Genomic DNA, 13,422 nt, shown 5'->3' on the forward strand with positions numbered 1-13,422 from the left:
CTGGGGGCAACCCATTGATGTGTTTCTCTCACATTGATATTTCTCTTTCCCTCTCCCACGCTCTCTAAAAATCAAAGGAAAAATATCCTCCGGTGAAAAAAAAGAAGAAAGTGACAAGATCAGAAGCTTGAGCACAAGTCTTGGTTTTATTAAAGGTTCCCTCCCAATATATTTCTCTCAAGGACCCATCTCAGGCCACATATCTTACACACTTTTGCCTCGGGCTGTCCTGGGATGGACTGAGTGAAACAAGCAGGCTGCCTGGAGGATGAAAATAAATAGCCATCCTCGTTGTTAGCTAGGACAAGGGTCTGGACAGTTCTAAATGCTATTTCCTGCTAAATGTTAATATATAGCAATATTCTGCAGAGGCAGCAGTAAGCAGGATGAGGACAGGAAACGCAACCCGATAAATTCGGGCAACTGCAGAGAAGAAATCAACATGTCATTGACCTAACAGTTTACATAAGCAATGATTAAGGAGACAGAGCTTTGGCTATGAATCCCATCTCCTTGATTTGCTGCAAGTAAAACTACCCTGAACAGAGCACCTGATTGGCAAAAACCCCTTGAGTTTGGTAACAATCACATCCAAATATGCCCCCTCAAATACAAAGGGCTACAAACGCAGTTATTCATAGTTCTATGCCCATGTCACCAACATTTTTATAAATGATATAATAGGTGAAAATATTTTTTTAAGGAATAAGACCATACTAAGTCCTCCATTTCTCATCTTGCACAAAAGTACTCATTTGTCAGGAGTGTGTTGTAGAAATGTTTTACACACATAAAAGACATACTAGCAGCCCTGGCCAGGGGGCTCCATTGGTTGAGCATCAGCCTTTGCTCTTAGGAGTCACTGGTTTGGTTCCCCATCAGGACACAGGCCTTGGTTGCAGCTTGATCCTAGGTAGAGGGCATGCAGGAGGCAGCTAGTCAATATTTCCTCTCCCTCTCCCTATTTCTCTAAAAGCAACAAAAACAGCTGAAACCAGTTTGGCTCAGTGGATAGAACGTCGGTCTTCGGTCTGAAAGGTCCCAGGTTCGATTCCAGTCAAGGGCATGTACATTGGTTGCAGGCACATCCCCGGTGGGGGGTGTGCAGGAGGCAGCTGGTCCATGTTTCTCTCTCATTGATGTTTCTAACTCTCTATCCCTCTCCCTTCCTTTCTGTAAAAAATTAATAAAATAAAAAATAAAAAAATAAAAGCAACAAAAACAAATTTTTAAAAAAGATGTAATAATGGACTCAGTGCACAGATACTGGATCTAGACCCCACCTGTAGGTAACATCAAGGAGAAGTTTGGCTACCCACACCCAACCTAAGCACCTAAACTAGTCTATCATTGAATATAAATAGTAATGACTTAGCAACTGCTCCCGCTGGGGCTGAAAGTGCCTGATGGGCAAGACATGTTCCTGCTTGAAACAATAGCTCGTGAAAAGTCAAATACTTTGTCCTTACCCACTTAATCATTCACAATTAGCTCACAATCAGACCACACATGCTCTTTCCATGAACTTTCCTTTCCTTTAGACACTCACAGTCTAATGATACCAGAAGAAATTTGTTTCAGGAACAAATTTACTGAGTGACAACCATCCACACAGGAAAAAGAAAGTTGGGGAGGCTGGAACTAAATATCAGATTCATCAAATGGTTCAGAGAGGGGCCTAGTTTTCCTAAGAGTCTGATTCCAAACTCAGAAACAGGGCACTGGAGTGTAAAAAGATGGCACATGAGACTCGGCCATTAGCATTCCAAAACGGTGGTAACTTGGGCTCAGGTCCAGTCAATTCAAGAGTCATACAGTGTTTGATGATGAAGGGAACAAATTCACCTTAGAGGCACCCTCGGACCCTCCAGCTCCAGATAAGATTAATCTACTTCTTCAATGGTGGGGCCTGTGGCAGGCCTCCCGGGAGAGAATCCTGTTCCACAGGTCGGCCCAGTGCATCCCTCCTGGTAGAGTTTGGTGATGACTGGGTTACACACTTGCTCCAGTTCCTTTCTCTTATGATCAAACTCATCCTTCTCAGCCAGTTGATTGGCCTCTAGCCACAAAAGGACCTCATTGCATTTATCCAGAATTTTCTTTTTATCAGACTCACTAATCTTACCCTTCAAGCCTTCATCACTCACAGCACTCTTCATGTTAAAAGCATAGGATTCTAAGGCATTTTTTGCACCAATTTTCTCTCTCTGGATCTCATCTTCAGCTTTATATTTCTCAGCATCCTGCACCATGCGCTCGATGTCCTCCTTGCTCAGGCGGCCCTTGTCGTTGGTGATGGTGATCTTGTTGGCCTTGCCGGTGCTCTTGTCCATGGCCGTGACGTTCAGGATGCCATTGGCGTCGATGTCAAAAGTCACTTCAATCTGAGGAACCCCCCTCGGTGCAGGAGGGATTCCAGTCAGGTCAAAGCGCCCCAGCAGGTTGTTGTCCCTCGTCATGGCCCTCTCGCCCTCGAACACCTGGATCAGCACGCCCGGCTGGTTGTCCGAGTAGGTGGTGAAGATCTGCGTCTGCTTGGTGGGGATGGTGGAGTTGCGCTTGATCAGGACGGTCATCACGCCCCCGGCCGTCTCCAGCCCCAGCGACAGGGGCGCCACGTCCAGCAGCAGCAGGTCCTGCACGTTCTCGGACTTGTCCCCCATCAGGATGGCCGCCTGCACCGCCGCCCCGTAGGCCACCGCCTCGTCGGGGTTGATGCTCTTGTTGAGGTCGCGGCCGTTGAAGTAGTCCTGCAGCAGCTTCTGCACCTTGGGGATGCGGGTGGAGCCCCCCACTAGAACAATGTCATGGATTTTCCCCTTATCTATCTTGGCGTCGCGCAGCGCCTTCTCCACGGGCTCCAGCGTGCCCCGGAACAGGTCCGCACACAGCTCTTCAAAGCGGGCCCTGGTGATGGACGTGTAAAAGTCGATGCCCTCATAAAGTGAATCAATTTCCAAGTTGGCCTGCGTGCTGGACGACAGGGTCCTCTTGGCCCGCTCGCAGGCGGTGCGCAGCCGCCGCACGGCCCGCTTGTTCTGGCTGATGTCCTTCTTGTGCTTCCGCTTGAACTCCTCCACGAAGTGGTTCACCAGCCTGTTGTCAAAGTCCTCGCCGCCCAGGTGGGTGTCCCCAGCCGTGGCCTTCACCTCAAAAATCCCATCATCTATGGTCAGGATGGACACGTCAAATGTGCCTCCACCCAGATCAAAGATCAGGACCTGTCGCTCTCCCTGACCAGCTTTATCTAAGCCATAGGCAATGGCAGCAGCTGTTGGTTCATTGATTATTCTTAGCACATTGAGACCTGCGATCACGCCTGCATCCTTGGTGGCCTGGCGTTGAGAGTCGTTGAAATAGGCGGGCACGGTGATCACAGCGTTGGTGATGGGATGGCCCAAAAAAGCCTCAGCAGTCTCCTTCATCTTAGTCAGCACCATAGAAGAGATTTCTTCTGGGTAGAAAGCCTTTTTTTCCCCTTTGTAGGATACCAATACTTTGGGCTTGCTTCCTTCATTGATTACTTGAAAAGGCCATAGTTTCATATCTGATTGTACTACAGGATCATTAAATTTTCTGCCAATCAGGCGTTTGGCATCAAAGACAGTATTCTGAGGATTCATGGCTACCTGGTTCTTAGCCGCGTCCCCGATGAGGCGCTCGGTGTCCGTGAAGGCCACATAGCTGGGCGTGGTGCGGTTGCCCTGGTCGTTGGCGATGATCTCCACCTTGCCGTGCTGGAACACCCCCACGCACGAGTACGTGGTGCCCAGGTCGATGCCGATGGCCATCCCCTTAGCAGCCGCCATGGTTTTCCGAGACCTGTTGAGAAAAAGTGAGATGAAGTCTTGGCAGGGTACTACTTTAGTCTGTGTACTGTTTTTAATTGTGCTAAGCACATGTAACATGCAATTTACCATCTGAACCATTTCTAGCTGTACAGTTCAGTAGTAAGTTCATGCACATTGTTGTCCAACCAATCTCCAGGACTCTTTATCTTGCAGAAACTGAAATTCTATGTCCATTAAATAGCTCACCATCCCCTATTCCCACCAGCTCCTGGAAATCACCAATTTCTTTTTTATTTTCTTTTTCAGCTATGCCTCAAAATTTTAATAAGATGCCCTCTACACACATTTGCTACTAAAAATGGAAACAGCACATCAAAAAATTTGTTACAATTCAAATAAGTACAAGAATAAGGTGTATACCTAAATGACTTCCATGTCATAATTCTCAATGATAATACCATTAGAAAGATCTCCATGTAATAGCCAATAACTACAGCTACATTTAAATCTTGGGCCTCCTGATTGATTCAGACACGTGGTATATAATAACCTCAGTCCTTATCACCCTTCATCACAACCTTTCTTTCATTTCTTTCCGAACCTTTGCCACTGTCCTCACTCATCTCCTCGTGACTTGCCTCAGCCCCAGCCCAGACCCCGTGAAGTTTTTCTCTGTTCTGCTGTTGGGGGTGACCATTTTGGTGGAAGGGAGTTTGGTATTAGGGTTGAGAGTCAAGTTCCTCAGGTTCTTTGCTAGCACTTCTGAGACAGCTTGCATGCCAGCTGGCTCTTCTTCATCAGGCATCTGAGAAAACTCCCAGGCCGAGGGTGGGCTGAGCTGCTCTGGTGAGTCCATTTGAAGTCTAGTCTCAGCCTCAAGTTCCTCGTGGATTCTGTCCCCAAAGAGTTCAAGCAGGTGATGCTCACAACTTTCAAACTGCTACAAAGCAGCCCGGAAAGAACCGAATAGCCCAAACACAGAGAGGAAATTCCCAATTCCCAAAATCACCACTTTCTGTCTCTGAATTCAACTACTTTGGATAGCACGGATTAGTGGAATTATACACTATAGCATGTGTCTCATTTTCCTTTCTTTTTAAGACTGAATGTTGCATTATATATCCACATTTTATTCATTTACTCCCTCCAGAACTCTTGGGCTGCTTCTACCTCATGGCTACTGTGAATAATGCTGCCATGAACCCTGGGCACAAGTTTCTTTTTGGTGTGCAAATATCTCTTCCAGACAATCTTCCATGCTTTTTAAAAAAAAATGTGTTTGGCTGAAACCGGTTTGGCTCAGTGGATAGAGTGTCAGTCTGCAGACTGAAAGGTCCCAGGTTGGATTCTGGTCAAGGGTATGTAGCATGGTTGTGGGCACATCCCCAGTAGGGGGTGTGCAAGAGGCAACTGATCGATGTTTCTAACTCTATCCCTCTCTCTTCCTCTCTGTAAAAAATCAATAAAATATATTTCAAAAAATATGTTTGATTTCAGAGAGGAAGAGAGAGAAACATCAATGATGAGAAAATCATTGGTCAGCTGCCTCCTGCACAACACCTAGCGGGGATTGAGCCTGCAACCCTGGCATGTGCCCCTGACCAGGAATCGAACCCAGCACCATTCAGGCGGAAAGCTGATGCTCTTATCCACTCAGCCAAACCAGCTAGGGCTTCCATGCTTTTGAAGAGACAGAACAAAGCATTCTTCGTGGGAAGGCAGTGGGTGTCCCTGTTTTCAATTTTCACAGGTCCTGACGCAATTGCCCTGTCCTATGTCTCTGACATCTTTACCGAGGTTGACTCCCGCTGGCTTAAAATGATTTACCTTCTGGTCTCTGCAGACACAGTAGCTGCCTTCCTGGGCTCCTGTACCCGCTACTAGGGCTTTGTGGGAGTAAGTCAGGTGAGATGGCCGCTCCCAGTAGTCTCTCTGACTCACCTTTTTTTTTTTTTTTTTTTAAATATATTTTATTGATTTTTCACAAAGAGGAAGAGAGAGGGATAGAGAGTTAGAAACATCGATGAGAGAGAATCATCGATCAGCTGTCTCTTGCACACCCCCTACTGGGGATGTGCTCGCAACCAAGGTACATGCCCTTGACCGGAATCGAACCCGGGACCTTTCAGTCCGCAGGCCGACGCTCTATCCACTGAGCCAAACCGGTCCCGGCTCTGACTCACCTTTTACCTAAACCCCTGGTCGGCAAACTGCGGCTCGAGAGCCATATGTGGCTCCTTGGCCCCTTGAGTGTGGCTGGGGTGAGTCTATTTCAAAGAAGTGGCGCTAGAAGAAGTTTAAGTTTATGCTGAAACCGGTTTGGCTCAGTGGCAGAGGGTCGGTCTGCGGACTGAAAGGTCCCGGGTTCGATTCCGGTCAAGGGCATGCACATTGGTTGCGGGTGCATCCCCAGTGGGGGGTGTGCAGGAGGCAGCTGGTCGATGATGTTTCTCTTTCATCGACATTTCTAGCTCTCTATCTCTCTCCCTTCCTCTCTGTAAAAAATCAATAAAATATATATTTTTAAAAAGTTTAAGTTTAAAAAATTTGGCTCTTAAAGGAAATTTCAATTGTTTACTGTTGATATTTGGCTCTGCTGACTATTTGGCTCTGCTGACTAATAAGTTTGCCGATCACTGAGCTAAACCAATCCTGCCATCCAGAGACACTGACAGACCAGCCCCTCCGCCCCTTTCCGAGGCAGTGACCGGCCGCGCACCTGCGCCCCTCAAAGGGCCCTCGGGGCTGGCGGCACCTCACACCTCAGACTGAACAGACCTGGGAGCCTTCCAGCACGTCCCACCCGGGACCCACCCTGACAAACAGCCCTGCCGCTTCACCTGCTCTCCCTGCGCCTTCGCTCCAGCTTGGTAACGTTCGGACTGCGAAGCCCCAGCCGGTGGGCACTCCCTCAACATCTACGGTGCGCAGCCGGTGTCCCCCCACCCCCCACCCGCCCGCCCGCCCTAAAGCTGTGAGCGGCTGCGGCCCTGTCATCCTGCTTCCAACCCAACCGTGAGGTCAGAGGCCGCGGCCATTGTAACGCGACTGTGGGCGCCGCGTCAGCGCCTCAGACCCGCTGCGCCCTTCCCAGCGTCACCGCCGCCGCTCGGAGGGCCCCGCTCTCCCCGCCCCCCGCCCCTCTCCTAACCCCGCCCTCCACCCCGCCCCCTGACCCCCTCCCCGCCCCTCCAGTTGGCCCTCCGCCCCCGCACCCCGCCCGCCCCTCCTCCCCCACCAGAACTGCGCCCGCCCAGCAAGCCCCAGAAGCGTCTGGAGAGTTCTGGGAGGGCGGCGCCCAGGGCGCTGATTGGCCAGAGGGAGCCTGGGGGCCGGGCGCGCCGGGAAGCCCCTGGAACGTTCCCGACCCGCCGCCCCGCCGAGCCCGGGGATTGGGCGAGCGTGGGCGGGGGGCGGGGCTCGATGGGGGTTATAAGCGCAGCGCCCGCCCCGGGGAGCAGCGAGCCCGCCACGACCTGCCCGCCCCGCGCTCTTCCCGCCGGTGGTCGCCGCCCGCCCTCCGCAGACCCGCAGCTCCGAGGACCGGCCTCCGCAGCCCGCGGCAGCCTCCCGCTTCGGAAGAGACCGCGCTTCCCGTTCCCGTTCTTGTTCCCGTTCCCGGCCGGGACCGCCGCTTCCAGGAAAGGCCGAGCCCAGCGCGGCGAGAGAGCAGGGCGCCGGCATGGCTAAAACCACGGCCATCGGCATCGACCTGGGCACCACGTACTCGTGCGTGGGGGTGTTCCAGCACGGCAAGGTGGAGATCATCGCCAACGACCAGGGCAACCGCACCACGCCCAGCTACGTGGCCTTCACCGACACCGAGCGGCTCATCGGGGACGCGGCCAAGAACCAGGTGGCGCTGAACCCGCAGAACACCGTGTTCGACGCCAAGCGGCTGATCGGCCGCAAGTTCGGCGACGCGGTGGTGCAGTCGGACATGAAGCACTGGCCGTTCCAGGTGATCAGCGACGGCGACAAGCCCAAGGTGCAGGTGAGCTACAAGGGCGAGACCAAGGCCTTCTTCCCCGAGGAGATCTCGTCCATGGTGCTGACCAAGATGAAGGAGATCGCCGAGGCGTACCTGGGCTACGCGGTGACCAACGCGGTGATCACCGTGCCGGCCTACTTCAACGACTCGCAGCGCCAGGCCACCAAGGATGCGGGGGTGATCGCGGGGCTGAACGTGCTGCGGATCATCAACGAGCCCACGGCGGCCGCCATCGCCTACGGCCTGGACCGCACGGGCAAGGGGGAGCGCAACGTGCTCATCTTCGACCTGGGCGGGGGCACGTTCGACGTGTCCATCCTGACGATCGACGACGGCATCTTCGAGGTGAAGGCCACGGCCGGCGACACCCACCTGGGCGGCGAGGACTTTGACAACAGGCTGGTGAACCACTTCGTGGAGGAGTTCAAGCGGAAGCACAAGAAGGACATCAGCCAGAACAAGCGGGCCGTGCGGCGGCTGCGCACCGCCTGCGAGCGGGCCAAGAGGACCCTGTCGTCCAGCACGCAGGCCAGCCTGGAGATCGACTCGCTGTTCGAGGGCATCGACTTCTACACGTCCATCACCAGGGCGCGGTTCGAGGAGCTGTGCTCGGACCTGTTCCGGGGCACGCTGGAGCCCGTGGAGAAGGCGCTGCGCGACGCCAAGCTGGACAAGGCCCAGATCCACGACCTGGTGCTGGTGGGCGGCTCCACCCGCATCCCCAAGGTGCAGAAGCTGCTGCAGGACTTCTTCAACGGCCGCGACCTCAACAAGAGCATCAACCCCGACGAGGCGGTGGCCTACGGGGCGGCGGTGCAGGCGGCCATCCTGATGGGGGACAAGTCCGAGAACGTGCAGGACCTGCTGCTGCTGGACGTGGCGCCCCTGTCGCTGGGGCTGGAGACGGCCGGGGGCGTGATGACCGCCCTCATCAAGCGCAACTCCACCATCCCCACCAAGCAGACGCAGATCTTCACCACCTACTCGGACAACCAGCCGGGCGTGCTGATCCAGGTGTTCGAGGGCGAGAGGGCCATGACGAGGGACAACAACCTGCTGGGGCGCTTCGAGCTCAGCGGCATCCCACCGGCCCCCAGGGGCGTGCCCCAGATCGAGGTGACCTTTGACATCGACGCCAACGGCATCCTGAACGTCACGGCCATGGACAAGAGCACCGGCAAGGCCAACAAGATCACCATCACCAACGACAAGGGCCGCCTGAGCAAGGAGGACATCGAGCGCATGGTGCAGGAGGCCGAGAGGTACAAGGCCGAGGACGAGGTGCAGCGCGAGAGGGTGGCCGCCAAGAACGCCCTGGAGTCCTACGCCTTCAACATGAAGAGCGCCGTGGAGGACGAGGGCCTCAAGGGCAAGATCAGCGAGGCGGACAAGAAGAAGGTGCTGGACAAGTGCCAGGAGGTCATCTCCTGGCTGGACGCCAACACGCTGGCGGAGAAGGAGGAGTTCGAGCACAAGAGGAAGGAGCTGGAGCAGGTGTGTAACCCCATCATCAGCGGACTGTACCAGGGCGCGGGGGGCCCCGGGGCTGCTGGCTTTGGGGCTCAGGCCCCCAAAGGGGCTTCGGGCTCCGGCCCCACCATTGAGGAGGTGGATTAGGGGTCTTTCGCGGACCGCTCACGTTTGCTAGGAGAGGGGTGGGATGCAAGGGTTTGCATTGCCTTAAGTGTTTGCCTTTCAGCAACTCTGAACTTCGGAGACTGTTTGCAAAGTTGAATTGTGTGTTTTTGTGAAGTTATGAACTTGCTTTTTTCCCCTTGGTGAAATGTAGAGATGCGCTTATACTGCCACCTTTTGCCCTTTTTTTTAATACTCATACCAAACTCGTTTTTCCCCCCCAACTGTTTACTTCAAAGTAAATAAACTCGAAATAAGTTTAGCGATTTCTTGTCTGTCTCTGTTTTATTTTGAGGTCAGAAGGGTCTGCAGTGTTTGTGTTTTTTACAAAATCTAAAATCAATGGTAATTTTCCTCTTAGAAAAGGTTAGGAATCTAACAAATAAGAGTATTAATTGCATTGTGATCTCTTTCTTTTAGACAAATGGTATTCTTAGGAGATCAAAAATAAAACCTGCTTGGAGGCAGCCGACCAATGATTCTCTCATCATTGATGTTTCTATCCCTCTCCCTTCCTCTCTGAAATCAATTTAAAAAAAAATTTAAATATATTTTATTGATTTTTTACAGAGAGGAAGGGAGATAGAGAGCTAGGAACGTGAATGAGAGAGTAACATGAACCAGCTGCCTCTTGCACACCCCCTACCGGGGATGTGCCCGCAACCAAGGTACATGCCCTTGACCGGAATCGAACCCAGGACCTTTCAGTCCACAGACTACCACTGAGCCAAACCGATTTCAGCAATAAAAAATTTTTTAAACAAAAATAATAAATTAAACCTGCCATTTACGGTGGGTTGGGTTTATGGGTGCACAAAAAATAAGGGCTACTGGCATGGGTACCTCAAGATGGGTGGAGAGGTTTGACCCCATGGAAGGGTGGCCTCAAAAGGGACTTGGGGCTATTCCTGAACAGGCAGAGGAGAGGCAATAGGATGGGAAGGTCATGGATAGTAATCTCTACAGGTACATTTGATATATCAAAGCCCTGATATTTAATCTGGATTCAAATCAAAGAGGACTGGAGGCTTAAACTAGCAGTCAGGAGGTGTGAGTTCAAACGCCGGATTGCTCAGTCATGCACAAGGGCATTAGCCACTCTGATCCCTAATTCTTATATTTTATTTTTTGTTCATTCTCACCTGAGGAAACTTTTTCATTGATTTTTACAGAGTTGGGGGCGGAGGGAAACATGATTTGAGAGAGACACATCAATCAGCTCCCTCCCACACATGCCCCAACCAGGGCTGGGATTGAATCTGCAACCCAGGTTCTTGCCTTGACCAGGAATCAATCCTGAGACCCTCCAGTGTGCTGGCCCTAACCATTGAGGCACACAAGCCAGAGCTAATCTTGTATTTTTAAAATGAAAGGGTTTGGCTGATGCCTCAGCTTATAGTTATTTATGAAAGGATGCTGAGAGAGAAATGCCACATTTCTAGCAGTAGTTAACCACATTCTAAGTGTACCGCTGAGTACCTTAGAGAGGCCTCATTGAGAACTGGGTGCCTGAGAAGGACTCCAATGTCTTAGACTTAGTGCTTTTATGTGCCAGGTACTGGGGCCTTGTATGTTTACTAACCCTTGTTCCACCACACTGAGTTTACGTGGTATTTGACTTTCACGGGTGAGCACGTGGGGGAACTTAAAAGTACTTGCTTAACTAAAATTATTTAAAGGTTAAAAATAAGAGCCAGTTCAGCAAAGATGTTGAACCTGGACTCCTACTCAGGTTTTGCAGGCTTTGGCCACGGGGCTTGTTTGTGCTTGCCTGGCTCTGGGCTACGCCTCGGTTTCACAACCAGCACCCTCTACCTTCTCTCTGCCGTCCTAAACCAGTGTGCCAGCTAAGCGGTAAATTGACGACCGCAGGTTGGTATCCGGTCATTTGGAAGAGGGAGGAACTTGCAGTCCCACACCGGGAGTCCTTCAGCGCTCCCTTCCCCTGAAGATGCTTCAGTCCCAGCTGCTTGCACCCTAGAAGTAGTCCTCACAGCCTCCTTGTGGAAAAGGCCTGGCATTTGCATTTGGGGATTTAAAAATCATTTGCATTTGGGGATTACAAAGATGTTTTAGAACTAGATTGAGGTGATAGTTGCACGACATTGTAAGATGTACTGAATACCACTGAATTATACACTTGAAAATGTGTTTTTTAAAAAATATTTTAAATTGATTTCAGAAAGGAAGGAGGAGGGAGAAATAGAAACATCAAAGATGAGAGAATCATTGATCGGCTGCCTTCTGCACGCCCCCCACTGGGAATTGAGCCCGAAAAGAAAGTCGGGCATGTGCTCTTGACCAGATCCAACCTGGGACCCTTCGGTCCACAGGCCAAGACTCTATCCACTTAGCCAAACCGGCTAGGGTGTAAATAGTTATTTTGTGTCATGTGCATTTCACTTTAACAATAAATACAGTACAAAAAAATTGTATCAACATTCCATAAGAGCACTTTGTGAGCTTATGTGTATCTCAAAGCTAACAAGCCTTTCACTAGATACTTGCCTTTGAGGGAAATCCAGTGTCAGGGAATGGCACTACAGGCAGACTTTGCTTTGTAAGTTTGTGACTGGAAATCTAAGAGGTGCTTAGACTTCCAGGCTAGCTTATAAAAAGGCACAGTTAACAGTCAGAGTAGTTGAACGGAGCACCGTGGACACTTAGCCACTCATAAATCAGTCTTCCTGGGGATGTGCATTTGCGACAGGACCCTCAGAACTGCAGGGGCCTCTGTGACTGTCACTGCAGGCAACAGTGACTTTTCAAGCCAGCTTGGGGTGGAGGGAGGGAGGGGCCTGGAACAGGATAGAGAAGGCCAAGGACCCACCAAACACCTTTGTTAAAAAACAGAGCTTGGGCCCTACCTGGATTGGCTTGTAGAGTGAAGGGACCTGGATTCCAGTTCAGCCAAGGGCATGTTCAGGAGGCAGCCAATCAATAATTCATTCTCGTCATTGATGTTTCTCTCTCTCCCTTCCTCTCTAAAATCAATAAAAATAAATTTTTAAAAGAAGAGAGAGAGAAATCGAGCTTGGCCTAGCCAGTTTGGCCAGTGGATAGAACATAGGCCTGCAGAGTGAAGGGTCCCAGGTTTGGTTTCTGTCAAGGGCACATGCCCGGGTTGCAGGCTCCATCCCCAGCAGGGGCCATGCAGGAAGCACCCGATCAGTGATTCTCATTGATGTTTCTATCTCTCTCTCCCTTTCCTTTCCTCTCTGAAATCAATAAAAATATATAAAAAATAAAAAGAAATAGAGCTTGGGAAATCTGAAATAACCTTGGAGAAAAATACAGTTCCTAGGGCTAGATCAGTCAAGGTTATTGAGTAGGTATTAAGAAATAAATATAGCCCAGCTGGTGTAGCTCAGTGTTTGAGCATCAAGCTATGAACCAGGAGGTCACGGTTTGATTCCCAGTCGGGGCACATGCCCAGGTTTCGGGCTCCATCCCCAGTAGGGGGCATGCAGGACACAGCCAATCAATGATTCTTATCATTGATGTTTCTATCTCCCCCCTCCCTTCCTCTCTGAAATCAATCAATAAATATGAAAAATAAATATAAAATGTTATTGCCTGCATTTCCTTGCACTGAGTACTTTGCAAATAATCACGTTGGCTCTGGCTAGTGTGGCTCAGCTGGCTGGAGCATCTGGTGCACTGGGTAGCTGAGGTTTTGGTTCCCAGTCGGGCACATACCTTGGATGCAGGTTCAGTCCTTGTCAGGGGCATGCAGGAGGCAACCCATCAATGTTTCCCCACATTGATGTTTCTCTGTCTTAAAAAATCCTATGTAGCCGAAACCAGTTTGGCTCAGTAGATGGAGCGTTGGCCTGTATCCCTTGGTTGTGGGCATATCCCCATTGGGGGGTGTGCAGGAAGCAGCTGATCAATGTGTCTAACTCTCTATCCCACTCTCCTCCTCTCTATAAAAAATCAATAAAATAGCTGAAACTAGTTTGGCTCAGTGGATAGAGCGTCGGCCTGTGGACTGAAGGGTTCCAG

At 51.0% G+C, this 13,422-nt stretch overlaps 2 protein-coding genes and 1 long non-coding RNA gene across 6 annotated transcripts in view; 1 reads left to right on the top strand and 2 right to left on the bottom strand.

The window, feature by feature from the left end:
- Positions 1 to 13,422, bottom strand: part of LOC311626233 — a 1,185,289-nt gene that overhangs the window by 305,992 nt on the left and 865,875 nt on the right. The window lies entirely within an intron of this gene.
- LOC311626146 (heat shock 70 kDa protein 1-like) lies at positions 135 to 6,898 on the bottom strand. 4 transcript variants are annotated; one of them, XM_084891112.1, is made up of 2 exons: positions 6,632 to 6,898; positions 135 to 3,822 (listed from the first exon to the last, which is right to left on the bottom strand). In XM_084891112.1, the coding sequence occupies exon 2, from the start codon at positions 3,807 to 3,809 to the stop codon at positions 1,884 to 1,886; it is 1,926 nt and encodes a 641-aa protein (XP_084747238.1). In that variant the 5' UTR covers positions 3,810 to 3,822; positions 6,632 to 6,898; the 3' UTR covers positions 135 to 1,883. The 4 variants fall into 4 exon arrangements, 3 of the variants coding, with proteins under 3 accessions (XP_084747238.1, XP_084747240.1, XP_084747239.1); XM_084891114.1 differs by lacking the exon at positions 6,632 to 6,898 and adding an exon at positions 5,975 to 6,606; XM_084891113.1 differs by lacking the exon at positions 6,632 to 6,898 and adding an exon at positions 5,619 to 5,642.
- LOC311625349 (heat shock 70 kDa protein 1) lies at positions 7,216 to 9,683 on the top strand. Its single transcript, XM_084889520.1, has one exon. It carries the CDS (start codon positions 7,474 to 7,476, stop codon positions 9,397 to 9,399), a length of 1,926 nt encoding a protein of 641 aa, XP_084745646.1. The 5' UTR covers positions 7,216 to 7,473; the 3' UTR covers positions 9,400 to 9,683.

Source organism: Pipistrellus hanaki (genome assembly GCF_964339955.1).
Source record: "Pipistrellus hanaki genome assembly, chromosome: 7".
Lineage (NCBI taxonomy): Eukaryota > Metazoa > Chordata > Mammalia > Chiroptera > Vespertilionidae > Pipistrellus > Pipistrellus hanaki.